Source organism: Falco peregrinus, chromosome 10 (assembly GCF_023634155.1).
Source record: "Falco peregrinus isolate bFalPer1 chromosome 10, bFalPer1.pri, whole genome shotgun sequence".
In the NCBI taxonomy this organism is placed as follows: Eukaryota; Metazoa; Chordata; class Aves; order Falconiformes; family Falconidae; genus Falco; species Falco peregrinus.
The window spans coordinates 7,117,960-7,142,310 of record NC_073730.1 but is presented as its reverse complement, the minus strand read 5'-3'; the positions used below and the strand labels follow the sequence as shown (position 1 = coordinate 7,142,310).

The 24,351-nt window shown below is 40.8% G+C and overlaps 1 protein-coding gene across 2 annotated transcripts in view; it reads right to left on the bottom strand.

Moving 5' to 3' along the window:
- XPR1 (xenotropic and polytropic retrovirus receptor 1) overlaps nt 1–24,351 on the bottom strand; it is a 109,449-nt gene that overhangs the window by 69,328 nt on the left and 15,770 nt on the right. Inside the window, exon 1 of one of the 2 annotated variants that reach the window (XM_055815703.1) lies at nt 17,070–17,115. The exons of the other annotated variant lie outside the window; for it this stretch is intronic. Within the exon in view, the coding sequence (XP_055671678.1) occupies nt 17,070–17,109 (40 nt within the window). The 5' untranslated portion in view covers nt 17,110–17,115. Of the gene's footprint in view, nt 1–17,069; nt 17,116–24,351 lie in introns of those variants that run through there. 2 annotated transcript variants of the gene reach the window in all.

Sequence of the window (24,351 nt, the reverse complement as noted above, 5' to 3'; positions counted from 1 at the left end):
TTTGTGGTTAAGGGGCTTCCCAACTTTGTGTTCAAAGCTTAAATATATTTGTCTCCTAAGGAATTTCTTGAACCCCTTTTTGAGCTCACACACTCCTAGCATCCTCTACACCTATAACAAGAAGTTAATTACTCTTCCTTTCGCTTTGCATCTGGCATCTGCTACTTCCATTTGATGTCCCCTCGTTCTTGTTTCGGAATAAAGAGTAAACCTTTCATCTTTTTAATCACATAGAACTCTATCAGATCTCTTATTCCAGGCTGAATAGTGCTAATGAACACAATCACACCGAAGCCATTCTACACCTTCATTCATCTTTACCACCCTATTTTGCACCTCTGCCAGCTTTGCTATAAGCCTTTTGAAGCAGAATGCCAGGCAGGGAGGAAGACCAACACCAGAACTGCACACAAATGTTCTGATAAGAAAATCCTACCTTTTCCTAGCAGCCTTTCTTTCATGTGATTCCACTTTTCCAACCCTTCCACCAGCTGTGCCTGCTTCAGGTACAGACTACGGTGCATCAAGGCCAGCTCCTAATCAGAGCTCAGGTACACCCACAGCTGTGCACTTCCATACTTCACTACAACCCTGCATGCAACACAACGCCACAGCAATTCAATACAAAATACTGTCAGCCAAAATAAAAGACCAGCTGTAGATAAACAGGAGGGACTTATTTGGTATCCATCTTCCTCATGTACTGTCAGCTTCTAGGGGTCTTGTTCAATCATTTGAGTGTGCTGTCCTTGATAAAACATCAGCCAAAACTGTGAAAATAATATGCAAGAAAGTTGATATCGTTCCTTGATCCTAATTTCCACAGTTGGATAGCTATTACAGCAACATTTTGTTCTTGCATGGGGATGCGAGAGACAACTTGCATAAAATTCAGCTTAGTAAGATTAATAATCAAAGCAATAAATCAACATAAAGCAAGCAGAATGCTGAACCCACTTTGAATCCTCATGTTTAGTCAATCAAAACAAAATGAAACACACATATTTTGTTACTTATTCATGGACTCCCCGTACACACACACACACCTTGAACATTCAGCACATCAATACAAAGCACTTATGCATTACAAAGCTGTAGCATCCTCCCAAGTCTACCATTATACTTCCAAGTGGAGTTCTTGTCTTTTCTGAAACAGCTTCATCTGGCTTATGAAAAGAACAACATTCAGGATTATTAGGAAAATATGTATTCAAATAACCAATCCAGCACAACATTAAACATCTCCACCAAACACACATTTTCACATCTCAAGTGCAATAAGCCTGGATCTTTCAGTAAAGTGTTGCTAGTGTATTCAGACAGCAAGGAGAATTCAAGGACATGGCAGAGACAGGCTCTCGCACGGGTGGGAGGCAGCGCAGAACTCTGCAATCAGCTAGCTGTAAAGCTCAAGGTAAAGAATAGTACCATGATCATTTCAGAGATTAAAAAATGCTGTAAGTGCCATATTTAACACATGGTTAGTGTAAATAACGTATATTCCTTTTCAGGCATATACTAGCTATATGGTCAGGCAACTCTCCCAACCCCTTATAAGCCTTTCCTTTTCCTAAAACCTGCTCCTCTCTTCCTTCTGTGACTGCTGTTCTAATTCCTCAGTTTCCAGGGAGATGAAAACAGATCCGTAACAAAAGACACATCAAAAAAAGAAAAATAAAGTGCAACTTCAACCCACACAAATGTCATCCTCACAATCTACCTGCGCCTGGCATCCAGCTGCCATTTAAACATTTCCCACCTCCTCTTCCTAAAGGACTGCGAACAAGCAGAGTAACAGTGAATGCTTTCACATTTCCCTTGCAAAAGTAAAGACAGAAAGCCAAGGCATTAACTTGACTATTTACTGCAAAAGAGGATAGCCAAACACTTTGCGCACTTTTTAAGGGCAAAAAGACTTTTGCTCCAACAAGATTGCTGTCCCAACAGATCACTTCCCTGAAAGCACCCAGGTGCAAAGACAGCCTCTCTGAAAGGCATTTGTCATTTGTGGCTGCAAAGGACAATGCAATTAGCTATTCGTACTTCTGCCCAACCCCCTTCACAAAATTATCTCTGGTATCATGAGCAGTTCTCTGCATTTCTATTAGAAGTCCTTTCCCTGCCTGCCCCCCTTACATAGGGTTCACATGCCAGTGTGTAACAAAAACAGAAGTTATTTCCCTCTTGCCCTTGCCCTCTCCTAGATTATTAGCTGCAAAATTTTATGACATCTGAAGTCAGTTAAAGTCTCTTCAGTTTACAGCATTGATTTTTTTTCTGGTTGTTGGAACACTTAGATATAGTCACCCCCTTCTACAACCAGTAACAGAAGAAAAAGGAAGCGTTGTAGCCCTGAGGAGTCATCAAATGCGATCTAGCTCCCTACCACCTCCCTGGATGAAAGACTCAAGAAATGGGATTTAGAGTTCATATCTTCTAAACTGAAAAACATTTAAATTATGAAGAGACAGAAAAAAAGCCGTGATTAGATCAATTTTATTTCTTTTAAACACAACCTATGCCAGCTGCTCTGCAAATTTCAGCCGGTTACCAGTGAGCATATGCACAATGCATGAAGGAATGAAACTCTATGGCTTCTCCTGGCCCTGGAATTCTCATGCCAGGTTATCTTGCATTTGCAGCCTTATTGAAAGAAAGAGAACAGTTTTCTGACAAATGTAAGTTTTCATATTCTTCAGGTTTATCCGCAAACCATGCTTCTGCCCTCTGACAGTATCAGAGAGCTTATACACATCGTTGCGTGTGCACATACGTGTGCATCAGTACATACATGTATGCACACACACACTTTCTTCCAAAGAATTCAATGGGTTAAATCTTCATAGCATGTTTTAAACCACTGCTAAGGTCATCCCTGCGATGTCTTCACTAACAAAGCCTGCATTTTCTAGGAACGCAGCCGAACAAAACATACACTCTTCCATTGCTTTCCAATAGAAGGGTTCTTTGAAAGGCATTTCCCTGTTCCTGAAGCTGGCTTCCATAAGGTCTCTCACACTCTAACTTTTTTTGTTGCTTTGTTTGCCAATATTTAGAAAACTTGATCACACTGAAATAATTGTCACGCTTGCTAGCATATGGCAGACTGGTTTAAGGTGTTTCTTCTGTTTCTTTTTCCAGTGAAACTTACTCACCAAGTTGGGAATTCCCCATTCCCAACCCCTTCCATCACCCTGGAGCCAATTCAGGAGACTGAGAACCAGAAATAAGCTTTGTTTGCATCCGAGTTGAAGGCACCTTGTAGGTACCAATTTCACATCTGCTTTTACAGAAGGTTTCAGTGACAGCTGTATCAACAGCAATGGGATATCCTGGCCATGGATGTATTTACAATTAGACATAACTTTTTTTTTTTTTTGGAGAACTTTACTTTTCCAGGTCAAAAGGTGAACTGATGTGCCAGTATAATGTATCCTTGTGTAAAGTTCAAACACCCTGAAAAGAAGCAGTTCCCAAGAAGATCGCTGGTAGGATGTTTCAGGAAGGAAGTCCCCAAGACTACTTTGACACTTCAACAGCATCACAGATACATGCCATGTTTCTCAGAGCATTCTCCCCCCTACTCTAGAAAACCTATCCAAGGAAAACAAAGATGCATTTGTCCAGGATCTCCAGCAGTTTCAAAGAAGTTGCAGCCAACATGTAAGATGCTTCCCAAAAAAACTCCCCCCCCCCCTTTTTTTTTTTTACTGCCCACATGCTCAGATGATACGCAGCAAATCTGATGCATCCTGAACAGAGCAAAGCCTGAAGTTCTGGACACAAGTGTGGATATGTTTTTCTGCCTTATGTCAGCCAGAACAGACTTAGAAGAAGCTAGAAAGCAGCTTTTATTTAAATTAAAGAAAAAGCCTTAAAGCAAGTGGGAAAACTCCAATACTTTTTCTCAGGAAAAGTCAGATACTTGCTTGCATTAAGAACCCACCTTGAGTTTCTGGGAAACTTGCTTGCATTAAGAACCCACCTTGAGTTTCTGGGAACATAGTTGGATGATGGAAGTCTACACTAATACTCCCAAAGGTGGTTTCAGAGAAAAAAAAAAAAGAAAAAAAAAAGACTAGCAAATTTTGAAGTCTTTCTTCCATGCCCTCAGGAGCTTGGTACCACGAGCTGGATGAGTATCTGAGCCACTTCCTCTTACAATTCACTGAAAAATATTTAGGAAGAAATGCCTGGTAAGGGTGTACTTCCAAAGATCAGTTTGTCATCATTTCTGGATATCCCCTTACCCTTCTTCCCCAGTTGTGAGGTTTACAGACAATAACATTATATTAATAATAAATATAAATATATAAATAAAAAACTCAATAGTATTTTTATCTCAATATATTAATTAGTATCTCAGCCTTGAGAAATCCTCAGAGTCACCTCTTCATTGCCTACCCATCAGCCCTGGAATCAGGCAGCAATCTGCAAGGAGAACTGCACCTGCTATTATACTGGAGCAATAAACACAAAGTTTTGAAACACTGCACACTCTAAAGGGTCTCCCTGCACCCAAGTCCTTCAAATCCTCATACCGCACAGCTTCATGTAACTCACAGACAATGAGATAACATTATAAATAACAGCAGCATGTCGTAGCTGTTTGCCTCGGTAAATTCCACAGTGAATAAGGCTCCGTGACTCAAGGCTAAACAGCACTTGATTCAAGAGTCATGGGGAAATAGTTTAAAACAAGAAGTGGGACACTGCTTTTCCATCCCTACCTAAAAGTTGTGCCCCTCTCATCTGTCCACAAAGGACAGCTGAAGGACAGCAAGAAAGCTGTTCACTGCTGCCAGGGCCTCTCTCGCAGCCAAATCTCTTGCGCGTTTGTTTGGTCTGCCTCTCCACTGCTCCACTCTTCCAGATTTAACAAACTCAAATTTAAGGGGTTCCTTTTCTGCAGCTGTATTTTCTTGTTGCTGAACCAAAGATCTAAAAGCTTGAGGGAAATCTTTTCCACCGACATACATACAGAGCACATGAAAATGTGCTTCAAGGACACAGCTATTCCTAGCTTACTATGGAGAGAAAAAAAAAAAAAAAAAAGCTATCTTCCCAAGAAGCTGTACCCATGACCACTGTAATGATGTGCAAAAGAACCAACAAAGTTCCCGCTAGAGCCACAATCCACCTCCACTCCAATAGTTAATGATTAAATATTTTCCATTTTAAAAGCCTCCTGCCTCTCTTTTCTTCTAATACAATATCAAACCTTGGTGTTACCGAACCCCGAGATCACAGGATAAGGGCAAACAAGCTAGAACAATAAGACATGCTATTGCCATGACATCTCAAATAAATTTCAAACTGCATTATCAACACAAGCATTGTTAACTTCTGATCCATTTCTGTGCTGAATGCTATAATTTACCTTCATTTTGGTTATGGAGGTAAGCCAGCCAGCCACAACAGCATTACAAAATCATATAACTAGCCAAAACCAGTAGCAGTAATAGCTGTGTCAAAGTGGAGGGCTACAAGACAAACAGCCTGCTTGGAGCTCTTCACATTTAGTGGATCAGAAGAGGCATGCCTATACCTGCTACACACTTGTATTTTGCAGGTGGAACTTGGGAATATTATCCCTCCAGTTACTACATGAAAGAGTAACTCAGGGTAATGGTATTCTGGAGGAACAGTGCCTACCTGGCCTGCTATGTTAGCACTTCTGAAGGCAACCTGGTACACGGACCAAAAGCACAGAGAGGATACAAAAATACCCCAGACAGTGATGCAAGCAGCATTCGTTACTGAATCAACCGTTAAAAGTACACGGCATGCACAGGTAGAGCAATAAACTGATCTTGGCTGTGAGCAGAGAAACCTTAAGGAACTGAAATTAAGACAACAACCCCTGTTCTTTAACAAAGGCTGTCAAGCCCACGTCTCCACAGTGTCTCAACAACACTGCTGACTTGACGGTTACGGACTCCCTAAAGAGCCAGAGAAATTCCAGTGTCATAAACACCAAGGGCTTAAGACACAAAGAAGATAAACACAGACAAGGTAAACTTCAAGAGCAGCACTGCTTGGTTAAATAGATCTGGGCTCAGAAAGATCATGGTTCATAACCAAATCTCACTGACAGCATTGACAGATGCTGTAAACAGCCACACCTTGCAGATGAAAACCACGTTCCATTGCCAATTCTCAAGGCAACGTCTCGGTTCCTCGTTCCAGCACCAACACAGGTGCAGAGGCCATAGAAGACTTCATTCAGCTTCACAGCTGAGCTGGAGAACTTATCCCCATATCCACAGAAGAACACGAAGCTTACTGTGATTAGCTTCATAACATATGAAGCACAGTGGTATTTTATTTCTGACAAAATTTACTATAATTAAAGTAAATAAGAGTCAAATATAGAGCACTTTTACTCTGTTCTACCAATTAAGTGAAGCAAAATTACTAGGTGGGAGAGTTAGGTGGACAAACTGGGCAGTTACAGTTTTGAAGCTGGCACCAGAGACAAGACAACAACATTAAAGGACCAGAGAAGTTCAGAAGTTAAAAGAGCACACCAGTCCAGAGAAACAACTTCACAATAAATCCACTGGCAGGGATGTGTGCTCTCTATTCACTTGCTCAGCCTGGAATTTTACCAGCTGTTTCTCAGAAATAACCATGCAGATTTTCTGAAGTAGCTCAGTTTGCACAACATCATTGTAAGTTAAAGGAAAATTACCTCCCCTTTTCCCACTTCTATTTCACAAGTACTTAAGAAAATCCCCTAAAGTAATATTATAAGGAGAACATCAAGAAGAGAGAGTTAAATGCCGACCAACAAGCATTTCTTGGTTGGAATATTACATTTATTATTATTCATGATAAACCCACTCCCTAGAGGCTCGTAACAAAACCCAGCAGTGCATGTGTATCTTCACTGGAGTACAGAAGGTCACCACCTTCTAAGGGGTAACAATTATAAAACTCTTAAGAGTTTATCAGCATCAAAAAGACATCCTCAGGCAGTAAGAACAAACACTTCACTAGGTCAGGAGAGGCTGCTCCACATCAGGAACTTTCTCACAGCATCAGTTCAGAAATGCTACGTCCAGGTCCTGCAGAAACCTCTGCAAGATGAGGCGGAAAAAGCTATAAATTTTAATTAATATGCTGCACTGTCACACGAATCATTTTACTTTGTGCTGTACTATGCACAAAGCCATAATTTAATAAAAAAAAATTCTGAGTTTTCATCACTGGTTTCCATCATAGTGAACCTCACATTATGTTGCTTTATGCCCTGTTGCACTGCCTGGCATATCAAACAATGGTCAAGACCACGACCTGGGATATGCAAGTCTAAGCAGGAATGTTTCCTCACCATAATCTGCAGCAGATTCACAACTAGCCTGGAATACAGGTCTGGCTTGGGGGGGTTACTACGCAAAGGAGATATGCCAGAAGTGTCTGCAAAATGTTTGACTAATCTGCTTAAACATAGCCTCTAAAAGTAAAAACCAAAAAAACTTTTAAGTTAATTGTTATTGAATTCTGACTGCTAGAACTATTTTATGCCTAGATGTGGTGTTTAAAGAAAGCCACAGCCTCGTACCCAAATCTTATTTTGTCCTCCAAGTCATACCAGTTCCCCGGAGAATGTGCTACTGCCTCAGATTCCTCCGTTTAGTTTTTTTTAAAGCACGAATAGCCAGCATAAGTGAGGTCAGGCTCCAGTGACCCATCAGGAAAGTACATGAAAGCTGGAGACAAATCTGGGTGATGCTCACTCATCTGTGTCAGCTCTTTAAAGAAAGAATTCCCCTTGTAAAACATGGGTACTTTTTATTCTGTGACTGCATTTGTAAGGTTGGAACAAGAAAAATCAAGAATAAAGGAAAACCCTGAAGAGGAAATAAATGGAAAAGATAAACTTCAGATGACACCAGCAGGCCTCCCATAAAATGCCTTTATTCTCTAGTTCAGAGACCTCTTCTTAACTGCTACAGGAAAGTCTACAGTTCGCTTTGCAGAAAAGTCCAAACTCAACTTCATAAAGTTTAAAACTGTTAAAAATGTTATTTGTGTTAGACCTGAAAAAGAAATGCTTGCAAAAATGTTATAGAATCATCTATTATGTAAAACAAATACATAGGATATTTCTGAAAAAAATCCTAATTGTGCAGATTTCTCCAAATGAGGTGTCCTTTCGACAAAGTCAAACCTCACTGGGTGATTGCCACTAACACATGCACCTCATATCACCAGTGGTATCTCCTCAGAGAAATGCAGGCATCTATAGGAGACGACATATCAACGCTTGCACTCCAGCACATCTCAAATTCAACAAGCCATTTCCTTGCTCATCAAGCTGCCTCAGTGATCTTAGTTATTAGAAATCAATTAGTGCAGCAGTTCATAAGTTAGGTGTACCGTAACATGCAGACAGGCGGATCTGAAGCTAGCATGCAGATACTGAATTAATAACTAAGAATCTAAATGAGATGGGTTTTTTTCCCCAGGAAGCAAGGCCATCTGAGCCCAGTTTCTGCACGTTTGACTTCCCATGCTACCTCTCTCACCCCTTACCCTGAAGTCTCCGAACCCATCAGCAGCTTCCCCAGGTAAGACAAAGCAGTAGGTGGAGTGGAGAGAACGAAACTCCCTGGAACCCTGTTTAGATGAGTTTCTGACGTGAAGTCACTTCTAAAGAAAAACTTCTGGTCTGAACTTGTACTGGGCTCAGACAACAAAACGCAACTAAAGAAACAGGGTGGGGAGGGGTGGTGGTGGTGGTGGGAATCTCAGTTCCAGAGCTCAGGAAACATCTGGCTCCTGAAACAGGTGTCTTTTACGAGTTGTGAAATAAGGTATCAATATCAATAGCCAAAAATGATGGCTATATAGTCAGATTCAAATACACACGATCCATTTTCTGACAGACATTGCACGAGAGGCCATCCATATCCTGCTGAGATAGCAACAACCGAAGGGAGTGTATCACAATTCAGTGCCAGCAGCCAAACCAGGTAGTAGTTTTAGCTAATAAAATACTCAGGGCGGCTAGAGTTCAGGAAGAGAACTGTAAGCCACCACATTCAAAGGCACAGGCGAGTAGCACTAATCGTTCGTGACAAGACAGCATAGCTGAAAGCCAAGAGGCAGGTAGGTTTCCATGATGGATTAAGGCTATCACATAGCAGGGGTGGTGACCAAGCCAGTACACTAAAATAAGACACCGAGGCTCCAAAACAGCTTTTGGCTCCTTACCTCTTAGGCACCTGATAAATGTGAAATGCTGAACCTCCAGCAAAAAAAAAAATAATAAAAAAAATCCAAAGCTTACTTCAAAATCAGAGCCAAGAGTTTAGAAAAATTCTTGTCTCCTTCTTTTCAGGTACACAGGTCTAACTACTGTCAAAGAATCTCAAAAATGGGAAAAGAGGTGAGACCTGGTAGATTTTCAGACCATAGCTCAGATTTTCCCCTCTTCCCCTTCCTTTCGCTCCTCAGTTAACATCAGTATATCCCACCTAGAGTAGCAACTTCTCTCCCAACAGAATAGCTACTGCGAAGACACCTCTTGTACTTTAGAGTATTTGGCACAAATGTTTCTTGGGTTTCTAGAAATTACTGAAGAAGGTGCACTTTTGACCACCAAAGAAGATAGCTCAAGCATCAGAACTGTTAAGACACTATAGGCTAGAAAAGATCAATTTTCAAATAATCCTTTTGGATTGAAAACCAGATAAATTTCAAATTATCTTGCATTATCCATCCAATCCAAGTGATCAATGAAGTAGAGAGGTTTCCTTAAAAGAGTTATGAGATTTTAGTATCTTGTGCAATATTCGATATATGCTAAAACCCCATCACTACAGATGTTATAACAGAGGCTATGTCCTCATTATTTTAGCAGCTATCAAGTCTGAAATTATTACAGTGATTAACTGGAGATCATGTCAGCAACTTTCCTAACTTGAAGACAGATAGATAGAGCTGATCACTCACAGACATGGACCTGAAACAAATTACCAGCTATAAAAATGGAATAAACATTGGCTCAATTCCTTCTGTTTTTCAATAAATAGCAAGCTGTTTTTCTCTTCCTATTCTATGTTAAGCTATCCCTAAGTTTCTGACGTCTCAAAAATACCCACCAAACAATACATGTTAAAGTTAGAAAATGCATCCCATTTAATTATGATGTTGTGGCAGTATAAGCTTCAAAACAGAAAGAGGAGGGCCCTCATGAGATGTTCACCTTTTAAAAGAAGATGAAAGTTGTCAGAAGAATGCATTCCAACTTCTAGAGACTTCTAATTTCTATGTAGGAATAAAACTTAGATTTAAGTTCCTTGTGTTTGAAACTATACTAAATAACCAGTCCCAAACGCTCAGGCTACAAACAGCCTGTGGATCGGCCCCCACCAGAGCTATGACCAAATATTTCTCTTCAAGCATATGGTTGGCAACTCTGGCCAGCCCCCAAATCTCAGAAACAAATTAATTCTCTGACTATACAGCACTTCACAGAGGTAATTAATCTCCAGTAGGATTAGCCTGCTGATGCTCAGAAACCACCGGTTATGTGAATAACCACCAAGAAAATCACAGAGAACTGCAACTCTGGTGGCGTTTTTAGACCCTATCTTACCTCCATATATTTGTGTAATTATTCAGTAGTAAATAAGCTGTTATATAGACAGGAAAAAAAAAAAAGTAATAATGAAAGCAGGTTCCTGATGAATATCCGTTATCTCCCTCCAGCACCACAATGCAATAAACCAAACATCTCCCAGAACTACCACCAGTTATTCCTGCTCTGCTTCCTCGTGCAATCGGCACTATCGTGCTATGGGCATCGAAGAACCAACCCCAGACCTTCAGCCGCCTCTTTCTGCAGAAAAGGGGTAGGACCTTCCACCCTCTTATGGAAACAGATCATTATGCTAGAAAACTGAGGAAGAGAGAATACAGTCAAGCACCTCACACCATCAAACCAGGCAATAAACCCTTACCACAAACAGTGCAGTATTGCATTTGTAGCTATTTAGCTTACTTCATTTTGTAGGGACAGTAGCACATTTGGTCCACATGTAAAAACAGACCGAGTTCTTACTTCAACCTCAATTCTAATTTGAAATGGTGGAATTAAGACACCAAAAAAGTGTAGAGTGCTCTTCAATTTATTCTTGATTTCTTTTCCCCCTGCAATCTATAAAAAAACCAAAAAAAACCCCCCACCCAGCTGTAAGAGCAGGTTACTAACATTTCAGGCCACACATTGGAAGTGTTGTTCATTTCAGGTTTGTTTTTTTTTAAAACTCATCTTTCAGTGAAAAATGGTCCAATTGCTAGTTTTACTGTTTTATTACAGAAAATTCTCACATGATCCAAGCTTTCAGAAAGTTACAGAGATTCCTATGCTCCGTTGCTAATACAAGCTACGTTTTCAGAATATGAACAAAGTCCTTTCAGCTGTAATTGCACAGTGTAGAAAAATCCCACATTTTTCTAGACTGGGAAGGAATCTATGCATTCCGCAAGTAACACTTTTACAGAAGCCAGATGACTTTTTTTTAATTTCACACAACTTCTCAAGCTGCCATCTACTCAACTTTTCTCCTTCCTCTGAAGTTACAAGAGAAGTAAGCAGTTCACGTTGTTTGCAAATGTACAAGGGAAGCTTAACACCACCCAATTACTTTGGAAGGTTTTTGCCAAGAACTGCCCACAACACTAACAGAAACCTCAAATGTTTCATGCCGATCTGAAAATACCTTAAGTTAAAAGACCTGACACCCTCTTCCCAGTGGTAATATTTCTTACTAGTTTCAAATAACTCACTTTGGCTGCAATGTGGTCATAAGACAAAATACTCATCGTTTGCTGGCCCACGCTCACGAATATTGAGCAGGTGGAACACTGGGGAGATCAGCTTGCTCTCCACCAGATCCCATTTTTAATCAGCTTGGCTAAAAGCCAAGGGTTATAGAAACCAGTGACTTGCTCAGAACTTTTAGATTGTTTAATCCTGGAAGTATGGCTAATTCTGAGCAAACACCTGTGATGGAGCTAGTGAAGGTTAAGTCCGTGTACAAGATTAAAGCAGTTTAATGCAGCCGAGACCTGGTGTAAGCAACACCATCCTCCACCACGGACAGCACCTATTTACAAGTAGTAAAAAAAAAAAAATAAATTACTCCTGCTTTAATAGCAGTATGAGACTTTCATGCCATTGTCACAGTCACAAGTGGCTAAATTCTGGCAAAAAACCCTAAACAAAAATACCATGGCAGCAGATGTGAGGAACATGCAGTATCCCCCTACAACTGCGTAGCATGTTCTGGGATTCCCACCAGGAAGCTATTCTCCTAAGAGTATTCTTTACTGTGTGTATGCATACTAGGAGTTGAGAAATACCAGCACAGCATGAAACTGTGACCAAATAAGCCTAGTTACATTTGCAGAGGTCCAAAGAACAGAACCATTAGACCTGCTTATAGCCTGTGTCACCATCACAAGCACCGGCTCTTCCAACCAGATCCAAGTGGCTTAAGAATGCCATCATTTGCTACAGCACAAAATGAATTTCCACAATTCAGCCAGTTGAAATGAATGTAGTTTTAAGCAGTTTTATAGTATAAACAAAGATCAGTGGAAGAAATGCAAAAGTAGCCAATAACTGAGATAATACTGCTTCCTACCCCCAAACCTCTCCTTCCAAATCCCCAAATACTAGGTCTGCAAGTGAATCCTCAAGCCTGGATTGCGGAGATAAGAAACAGGCAAATGGATGAACATCACAAAATTAACTTGTTTGAAGACAGTAAAGCAAAAAAACGCAGCACTGAGGGAAGTTGGTTTTTTTTTTTTTTTCCTTTGAATGCTATGAACTGAAGACTGCCAAAACAGATAACGGATGGCTTGCACTGGACAAGTAATATTCAGTATCTATTGAAGCTGGAGTTGTCTGAAGAAGTTTTTAAAAAAGTTTCCCAAAAGTTAGAGAGACCAAAAGCATCCAAAGGGACATCAGACAGGTTCCGAGTATTGTAGCACAGTGTCAGGCTTCCTGCCATGGCAGGAGCAGTTCTCCAGGTATCGGTCAGGACAGCAACCTGACCCAAGTAGTTACAGTACGTATGGCACCAGCAGTACTACAAGGAGAGATTTATTGAGTCTTGAAGGCACTCAGAGCTTTGCCTAACAAGATTTCACCACTACCGCACACTCTGAACAGCATCTGCTTAAAAACAGAACATCTTCCCTTAGTAACGGATTTTTACAAGTTAATCTACAATTCATATCCTTTAGTCTTAAACAGACATGTTAAACAGTGAGGTTTGGTGAGGTTTGGGGGTTTGTTGTTTTGGTGGGGTTTTTAACCCGAATTACGAGTTCACGTACATTTCTTACAAGAGGAGGTCAAACTCTTTCTCTTGACTGACTCAAATGAAAACATATTGAGATTATGAGTAAATGTAGCCAGCCATAAATCTTTCTCCCTCAATTAGTTTCTACAATCAACTGAAGAACAGCATCAAGAATACCCTGCAGATTTGAACAAGAAACAGCAATTTACAAGATATAAATAATCACTTTCGTTACAATTGGGAATATGAAGATAATTACATACTTCTCTAAACATATCTGCGTGGGATTTTATCCATCCTTCTGGAGACAAGCATTGCCTTCCATCAATGTTTTAGCCACTGTAGACATCTTAACCTCCCATCTTATTCTTCCTGAAGTTCAGGTACTATCTATCTTTTTAGGCACACCATAAATTTATTCCAAGTCGGTATTCACATTACTACTGTAAAACAGTAAAAACAAAAGTTTCTGTAAAATTTCTTTCTACGTAGCTCCTACTAGCATTTTGACTAGGTTTTGAAAGAGTGCCTTAAGTTAGCAAGTCTAGTTGGGCACTTCTTTCCATCATGCTGGAGTCACTGAAATCACAGTCACATGAAACCCATGGTTTATCTGAAACCTTGGCTGTGCTCATTTTCCCCACATCTTCATTTCCCAGAGCCAGTGAACTGTATGATAAAATAAACAAGTTTTTTATGAGTTCTCTTATGGACCAACATGACACAGGGCCAAGATTCTACATGCACTTGATGATGCCCTGATTTCCTTCCTTTCCATATCATGTCTTCCTCAGTCCTATTTAAAAACTTTTAGTAGTATTAATGACATACTCAAGTCATCCAACAACTGACGAGCAAGACAGCTAGTAGCATCATTATCTGTTTTACCAAATTAAATATTTTCATTTGTGAGGGAGCCATTCTTACCCCACTGTAATCTAAGTGCGCCTACCTCAGCACTTCAGCTGGTCAAAGAAAAGCAGAGTTTAACAATTAGCACAGGGTCACAGCATGTTAATGGATTTTACTGCATGCTACATATATTGGTATTCAGAAAGATTAATGGCAGAAAATGCATTAATTAATCATCTTAACGAGCCTGATTGTTTCTCTAAAGGAAAGGCAAGAAAACCAGTTCTTGCTCACAAGTGGGGAATGTGTGCTGTCTGCCACATACCTCTCTGTATTGTTCAAGTATCCTGGGGTTACTAAACTGCAACAACACGTGGCTCACTCCAGAAGCCTACCGCCTCCGGCAGCAGCGTTCTTCTTCAGAGCACCCTGCATTGGTGAGCAATGTCGCCAGGGAATTCTCCATCCCAGGGTGACAAGAGGAAAAAAAGCAACAACGAAAAAATCCCACTAGCATGGTGGGTGGGGGTGCTTAGTGTTTAGTCCTCCGATCTTATTTGCATGCAAAGCTCTAATGTCACACTAATTCCAATGGGACCAGTTGTGTTACTCCCTGTAGGTACCATTCAAGACTCCAAATGATCACTTCAATTTTAGGTTTACTTTCAGTTTACAGATGTATCAACAAGTTATTTTCTCCCTTCTCACTCAGACTCAAGCCTTCCAACAAGCATTTTCAAAAGACACACTTGACAATAATTACAATAAATTAGTAACACACACTAAAACTTGATTTTGGCAAATCTAAGCAAATTCTAAAGTGCTAGCACACCTTCCCTTCAGCACTCAGTGACAAAGCACTGGTAAAAGCCATTTACCACCCAAGACTAACAGAACTTTACTCCACTGCCATTTGGAAATAGTAAGGAGCCGCCTAACTCTTGCATGATTACCGTCAAGACAAACCATCAGATACTACTGCCAAGAAGCCGATTTCTCTGCTCCTGACATTACGCCTTCTGTTAGATTAAGAGCTTCTCTTCTACTGTGAGGAAATACAACTTTCTTTTATTCTTGGTTTCAGCTAATGATATTTTACCCCCTCCTGAACAGAAACCAAAGTTAAAATGGAAAGGCTCAGGTCTACTGCTCTTTAAAATACACTTTTACAAATTACCACCTCCTTTTATCATTGCTTCAACTTACGTTAATAAAATTAACATATCTTAGCTCAGATTTCTGACATTAAAGGTTGCAAGAGGCCTACACAACACCTTATCTAACAGTCCACCTCGGAGAAGCTACACGCGATACAGATGTCAGAAGCTGCCTGCAGTTTGAATTTCAAAAGCTACCCCTATCAGCCTACATCAATCACAGGAAAATATAGATCCGTTTGCTTCACAGAGAAAAGATTTTTGCCTTTATAGCTGAAAAAAAAAAAAAGTTTCTTAAAAACCGTCTCTATTGATTTTAACAAGAGCAAGGAGCACTCAGAACACCAACAAACCAAATCACCTATTAACCCTTGGGAGAAAGTCCTGTGGCAAGTTTTGCAGCCCTTCAACTAAATAGCTGCCAAATAAAAACACCTGTGTACAGTGGCCATGTATCACCATCTGAACAATCATCGTGCATTTTTCCCCCCCTTAAAATTTTTAAGTCACACCAGCTGCCCAGATGCATTTGAGGAGAAGCCTCATTCAGGCCAGGTATCACGTATTTGTCATTACACTTATTTGCCCCAAAGCACAAAGGCCTGCCCTAGAAGTCAGATAATTAGAACAGTTAATGAATCGTTTTAATATTTCAAGTCCTTAAGTGTCTTGGAACCTCTACCAGGTTTCATGAATTTCCATGAATTTAGTTAACACACACTATAAGGCAGGTATGAAATAGTAAAATTTTTGTTGGTTAATGTTTCTTCCACAGGATAAATTTACTTATTATGCAAAATCAGTTCCAAGATATTCAAATTAAATACCGGCATCACCAGGGAAAGCTCCAATACTTTCATACACAAACAGTAAGAACAAAGGCAGGCAGAAGGAATTTAGTTTTTTTAAAAAATCCTCAAGCTTGTACTCAAATGAAGTTCTTAATGCCACACTTCTGATAAAGATAATCACTGAGTGCAAATCAAACAAACACCACTCCTCCCCCCAAAGGAAATGCTTTAAATATGGGAAGTGGAACACTTAAACAGGTTAAATATAAAAAATAAAAATCCCAATACACAGTGAAACATCTGAAACTCCAATGGACCCACGGCAGAGCAGGACATGCAAAACCCTGAGGCTCTGCACCATCGGCAACGGACAAGGCAGAGCACAAAGCAGCTGGAGGACAAAGCTCCCTCTTGCTATCTTTAATAAGCAGACTATGATATCTAGCTCTCTGCCAGCACCAACTGCTAGGGAAGCTTAAAAGGAAGTTCATTATGAGTAAATTTTGACACCAAAACCAGCTACAGCAGCAGATCATGGAATGAGGTACAACCTGGCTACTATTTAAGAGGTCCTTCTTTGCAACTGGAACAGTCATTCTGATGACCAGTGTTAAGATGTTCACAAAACAAAATTAGCCCAACTGCTACGCTGAAAAGGTAGTTTTGGGGGGAGAGAAAAAAAAAAGTAATGAAAGCTTGCAAGAGAGCAGCTCACGAGAAACAGAAAACAACAGTGGCTTCACTGATCAAGTGCCACAGAAGGCGATCACAAAGCAGAAAAAATTAAACAGGACAACTTCCAAGTCACTCAGAACCCACCAGAAAATCTCTTCATGCTTCTCAATCATGACAGAATTCACAATCCATTTTCTACATTTCATGGTTTCTAGGAGAATATACACCACCATACATGTACTCGTTCGATAGCTTTCACTTACAGACAATGGGCCAAGAAGACGCCTGCCTCATTAGGCACATGTCAAAGCCTACATTTCAATACTACAGAGCCATACACAGACTTCCAACAATTCAATAAACTTCTGAAAAAAAAAAAAAAGATATAAGAAACAGCCCATCCAGCAAAGTAGCTAACTTAACCTCAGAGGCCAGGCATGACAGACCTTGTTCACAGATCCAAGACTTTTGCTTAGGAGACACGCAAGTTGACTACCTTTAACGTAATCTTAACTTTAATAATTTAATTTTTTAATTACTAAAATAATTTAAGTAAAATTTTAACTTTAATCTTAAAATTAATAATTTTAAAAATTCTAAGGAAAACAATGTCATACATAAACAATGTACTGGAAAGCAGTAAAGGTTCTGAGCTTACTCACGTTATCTTACGTTCCTCTGAAACAGTGTCATGATTCCAACAGTTTTACAAGACTTAATGAAGACACGGAGTGAAACAGCTCAGCACCATCAGTGCTGGGTTTTCCCCTTGCCAGCACCATGCCTTCTGCAGGAACTCGCTCCTGGCCCAGAAACCAAACCATAATTTTCTGCTTCTTCCTCTTCCTCCTCAGCAGTTGCACATAATCCAAGTTGTAACGCTTGCACTGAAGTTTTACAGAATATACAAGTGTCTTCACTCACCACACTCTAAATTAGCTACCCAAAAAAATATAAAAGAAATATTGTGGTCTATAAAAGCAAGATACAGCCAAACTCAAAATCAGCTTGTCAAAGAACCAGGCACCAACTCCTATTTCAGTCATAAAATTCCTCGCTATGCAGTAAGGAGGAAGCTACAATAAAAATAAAATGACAAGAGAAGGCTATTAAACAAAATCTGCCTTTAAAAATGATCCGATATCACAAATGCTACTTGTACTTTGTGAATGTAACCAATTTGACAGGAGCAGTAACTGGAAACAGATTGTAGTTGACACATTGACGTATTTCTACTCTTGATTTAACAGGGAAGTCGTTCAACTTTCTACTGGTTTTCTAACTTGAAATAAAATAACAATGAAAGTGAAGAGACGAGAGCCTCCCCATCCACAGAGAAGAGGCCACAGCTAACGGCAGGTGGTTCAGTTCTTCAGCTGGCTCTCCCTGCCCCATGACAGACAGCATTTCTGCAGACTGAATTCCTAAACCACTAGATCAAAGCTTGTGCTATTCATTTATTTTATTATTGACAGGTCCCAGAAACTTCAAGACTTGCACGAGTCTCAATTCAATCTAGGAAAATTGGGGTTTTGCAAATAATTTATATTCACAGGTTCATTGGAAAAAAACCACAAATGAAAATGCTTAAGTGCAAAATATGTGAATATTTAATTGCTCTAAAAGCCATTTCTTTTTACATTAAGATTATATTGGCTGATAACAAACACCATGCGTACAGGTGCACTTTAGATTAATAAAACGCAGTATCAGAGACAAAGCAAAAAGACTGCTGTTGAACACAGCTACCTAAATAAATGCTGCTTAGGTGAGAATATCTGGTAAATTGTAAAACCAGAAACGTAAGGCGAGAAAAGACACAACCTGATTGCTTAACTACAGCACAAAAAACAACTGTAATCCATAACTTGTTGCTAGTTTCATATACTTCTCCACTTCTGGGATAAATATACTGCTTAATAAGACAGACATACAGTCTCCGTGCAGGTTCTACATTCAGACTATTGATACATGTATGCAAAACAAAATCTCTGTTTTCACGAAAATTGTCCCGAAACCCACACCCACAGAGGATGCACTATATATTTCTTACAGCTATGTGAAGATAAACTTTGCACTGCCTATGGAACTATATGCAATATATCTTTCCGTTAAAAGTAACCCAGTTCCTTAGGCTTTGAAATGCAAGAGTAAATGTACCAACAGAAAGAACAACACCTAAGTAAAATAAATAAATAAAAACCCCACCAACCACAAAACATCAAAACCAACGAATTATTCACATTATCTTGTTGACAACAAAGAGCCCGTCAGTTCAGGTAGGCCTCTTCAGAGCTGCCATTTCTCCCCCCCACCCCTTGCCAGTTTAGTTCCACTTTAGTTTAGGCAGCAGCATAATCCTCCCGCTTTGATCAGCTGCAAAACTGCTTGTTCTAAACAGACGGATGCACGGAGCCGTCACATTCCACAGTCAGTCATCTTCTTGCAGCTTCCCCAGCCAGAAAGTGAGCACCCAGCAGCAGCTAATAGAGCTGGGTTCCTTAATTCAAGATCAAGAATATTTGTAAATAAATATACGTACAGAACACTTACTAAATAGGCCACTTTCTATTAGGATCTGAACAGATTATTTTTCTCCCACACACTGAAGAAAAGCACAAAAGATTAACTCAAGGTCGGCAGGCAGACACGGTACACCACGGACCTATACAACCAGGGAGTAGATGCTGCCTCCTCCCTTACAACTCTTCTCAGAAACAGCCACGGTCTTTGAAACCAAACTATGAATTTCCCTTTCCATCAACAAATGATTGCACCAAGCACGGCGTAGAAGAAGGGCGCTGGATAAAAACCAGCAAACTCATTCTCAGATGGCAAACTCCCTGCTTTGTTTAGGTTTCAAATAGCCTTCAAGCCCTTGTTTTCATTTCAAATAACCTCTTGTCATCCTCCAAAACTGAAGATCTAGATAAATTAACTTTCCAACGAAGATCAGTGCAACATTATGCAAAATAGAAAGAGTGCTGCCTAATCCAGAAGCTGCAAGTGCAAAGCAGCTGCACTCACTTCCGACACAGCAGAAGTGAATTCTAACTTAAAAATCAGAAGCAGGACTTAGTATTAAAAAAATCTCAATGTAAGTCTTGAAAGACTGAAAACAGAACTATGACTCAAACCAAATCCGAATCCACAAATAAGACTCAAACACTTTAAATACAGAAGTTGCCAACTCTCACCATACACAACATGACACTCGAGCAACTAAGCGTAGTACTTCAGGCACTTCCTCATTTTTGCTAATTTCTGTAAATAAACTTTAAATCGAAAAACAGAGAATGACAAAATGCCAGTTCTCAAGCAGTCCAAAACATCCTCGCCAAAGGGCTGGAAAAAGTAAACCTAAGAATGGGAAGAGAACTCATGGTGGCAGTTTTCTCCATTCCATTAGAGACAAATATTGTCATCCAGAAAAAAAATATAATTGAAATAACACCACCTCTTTGGTTTACAGTTACAACCCACTCCTAAAAGATGAAAGCTGTACTGACATCAGTTAATACTCTGAGAGGTTTGGGGTTTACTTCCTCTGTTTAAAAATCTCACAACAGCAGAACTGTGCAAAGACTGTAAGGTCTGACGGATATTTGCAACAGAACTCAAGGAAGTTGTGGTATTTAACACTATGTCTAAGCTTCTTCCTCTCTACTTTTTTTTTTTTTTTTAATTTGGAATATTTCAAGTGGGATCTCCTGTAACTGGTATAAAGTGATTAGACAGTAACATTACAGCACCAGAAACCGAACACTTCCATTCTCCAGACAACACTTAGACAAAAAGACCGTTTTCAAACTCCAACAGGATCTTGCTGAAGTAACTGCAAAATAATGAGAGAAAAGAGCACAAGTATAAAGTGGTTTCATGTAAATCGCAGCTTCTTGCAGTATTCAGAATAAATCCCCCTGCAATATTCTAATTTTGCACTCCAGCACAAGTCAGTATAGGACTTAATAAAAATCAAGCCCCTTCAGATACCAGAAAGTTAAGACAAACTGGAAGCTAGTATTTGGAAGGCTTTGGCATGGTTATTCAGTATTATTTTTTTTAAAATAATAAAATTCAAAAGCCCACAGCATCAACCATAATCTTGAGATTCTTGTGCCACTTCCCCTTGCCACAGCAGAGGATCACTCATTTATCTGCTGCTGCACATGGTGTTTGTCCAGCAAAGGTAACAGAAAAAATTATAGGCTGGCCAGGAGCCATAATGGCAACTCTCCTCAGCATAGGTGGAAGTTACGATGGAGAAATTCATAAGGCAGGAAAAGAATACCGACACTAGCTTTTTACCCGCTCTAAAGAGTAAAATAGTGCACATAAATGAAAATCTCAAACAGACATTGGTCTAGTTATGTACAAAAGAACACACAGTGCCGTAATTTCTCTTCCTTATTTGATAGGTAAAGCTTCAAAATATCTCAGAAAAGTTATCATGCGTGATACCATGCACCACAGAGGCACAGTTGAACACTAACGAGAGTAAAATACCCAAACAAAATGAGAATTGCAGCCAAGGTCAGAAGGTGGTGATGGAGCAGAAACACCTCTTCCCAAACTCACTCCATTATCACTCATACCTCAATATCCATGAAATCACACCTGAAACAAATGGAGGATGGCAAACCCCTCCAGCATACCCTGCTTGCCACATAAAAAGGGGTGTGTAAAATTGCAGTAGAAGGCTGCAGAATTGCTACAATTAAGGTTTGCTGCCTTTGGTTTCAAAATGGCCACTGAACATCTTTATGTAAGTTAGGTAGAGAGGCCAAAGCCTTTAAGCACAGGCTATAAAGCACTCTGTGTAACTACGGAAATACCGAACTAAAGGATTTGGCAACCTAGCCTGACTTTATTAGCAGGGGTGGGGGGACCCTTCTTCAGCTGGTGAGAGTTCCTGCATCAGCAATTCCTGACTGACAGCTGGGCTGTACCAGCCTCCCTCTCCGTGTCCCCAGGGAAATGAATTCCGTGTCTGATGACTAATTCATTATTCGGATTTGTGCTTAGGCAAGTCCAAGCCCAGATCATGCACCTTCCAACGCTGAATTCCTCCTCAGCCGGAAAGTGAGCGGGTGCACATCTGCTCCATCTAGAACATCGCATTAGCATGCGGCCACATCAACCCAGCTCAATCAGCTGAGAACAAAAGCCGGGATTGAATCTGTAGGAGCTGGCTGAAAGCAGAAGAAACTGAAAGGGAAATTGGTACAGATCAATTCTAGCAGAGCTGCATTTGGATTTCTAAAACTGGAGAGGCAGATTTGAAAGCTCTTTTGTCGGTGCCTTTGAGACTCAAGCTCTAAGTCCTATTTAACACTGGCAGCAGCAAACTAACCTTCCACTGTAAGAAGACATGGGTGCAGCTCACACCAGAGCCAAAGACACCAGCTGGGGAAGTAGAGTGTCCACATGCACACAGAAACGTGAGCCAGGAACCAAAAGCAGCCTGGCAAGCTCCACTCCGCACTGCAGCCCCTCCAAGAGCTGGGGGCTGAGCCCTGACCCAGCTTCTGGCAGGCTGGCTGCGCACAGATGAACCTGCTTCACATCTCCCCTTCGCTATCCTTCTCGCTCCTTCGCCTTCTGAGGCTTCAGCATGAAGACATCTGCTGAGGAGAACAGTATTGAAGCTGCGGCAGGCTCCCCATTGCTGATGTATTGGTAAAACTCACAGCTGACACGGTGCATTTTTGCAGGATCTGAAGTGTTCACCAGAACGAGCAGTCACCGTCCAGCCAGGATCACTGCAGCAGATGGGGCTGGTCAGGTGTGGCAGACCCTACCAGCTCAGCCTCCTGTCTCTAACCTCTCTGCCTCCAACTGCTCAAAATGTCATTCTCAATCCATATTTTACCATCTTACCCTGTGAAACACGTAGTTTTAATGAACAAGTCTTATCGACATCCTACTAATTAAATCTACACGATAAATGAATGTCGTGTGTTAAGAGCATCACCTACAGCATCTGAACCCTGCAAACGCATCCTCTATATACACAATTATCACTCGTGAGCACTGAGGTTAATCCAGTTTGATCACAGATGAACAGAAGGTATTTTTGCTCCTTGCCTTCTCTGGGAAGCCACCTTGTCTCTAGATTACAGTGAACTGTAATCTCATAAAGGCTTCACAAGGACATGAAATTTCCTCCTGCACCCATGTTCACCAAGGTCTGAGCAGGACCAAGCCTTGACTCAGGCTTCTAACGGAGAAGCGTGTTCTCCTGTGGCTGGGCAGGGGAAAAACTGAACCTTTGCCTTGGGCTGCTGCAGAGCTCAAGGACCATTTGGCACATACAAAAGACTATGAAGTAATGTGGAATGCCGTATCAGGCTGCCAGACTATTTATTTCCTTGCTTTCTAATTGCTACTTCTGATTAGGGAATACAAAGTCATATCAAAACAGTGAAGTACAAACCAAATTCCATTAACCTATTTATAGACTTTATCTTATAGGTACATCAGCCAATCCTGTGCATTATTATCCCATTTTACTGCATTGCCTGTGACTCACTCCTACAGCTGTGCTCATAAGGGAGGTGCCTTTAAAAAGCATACCTGGCTTCACAGATTAGCAACCCCACCGCGAATGCTGCCGATGCCCCGGCACACAGCATTAAAAATACAGAGATATTCACAAAAAACTCCTATAAATGACCAATTAGCTACAACAGGCAATTATAAGAACAAAGAATGGGGGTTTAGACCAACGATGCCCATTTTTCCCTATAGGTGACACATTATGGAACTGACTGCTGGACAGGCTAGGTGGTACAGAACGGCTCCGTCTCGGCAGAAGCGGGGAGCTCAGCAGGGCTGTTCTGGAGAGCTGTGCAGGGACAGGACACCAGCAAAGGCGGTACCAGAATAGCAGCCCTGGCCACATGTCAGAACAAGCCTGCAACTGTGGGACAAGATAGATCCCGAGTTAGCAGCTCACTTGCGCTGATCTCTTCAGCTTCTCTGCACTTTGTCCCACAAATACATTAGGAGCATTTATAAAAGCACGCTAAGCAATTACAGTAAAAATAAAACCCAGATTATAAACACAGTCTGGATGTCAAATTTGCCTCTTTTGGCTATTTAGAGCTCACATTTCAGCATACAAAAAACACACACCCACCCTAAAATGTGTGCCTGGAGCTATAAAGGACATGCAAAATAAATTGCATTTATATTGGAATGTTATGGCATGCAATTCCCCTCTTCCCAATCACACTGCCTGCCTCTCTTGTTAAGTCAAATAGCCTGTCAGCTTGTCATCAGAAAGCAGAAATTGGTTTTCCATCTCCTAGGAGATAAACAAGGCCTCCCCCTCTGCAGAGGGGAAGTTGAGCTGCTGAGTGCATAAGAGCCAGTGCCCACAAACCGGCGGGCAGGGGCTGGGGGGAGGGGGATGTCACCCGCGGGCTCTGCACCATCCCAGTGCCTCTCTGTGCCCACCACAGTGCCAGTCACCTTCCTGGACAGTAACGACTTTAAAAAGTCGATTGGTGTATTTTCATGCAGTTTTCTTTGTGATTTTTA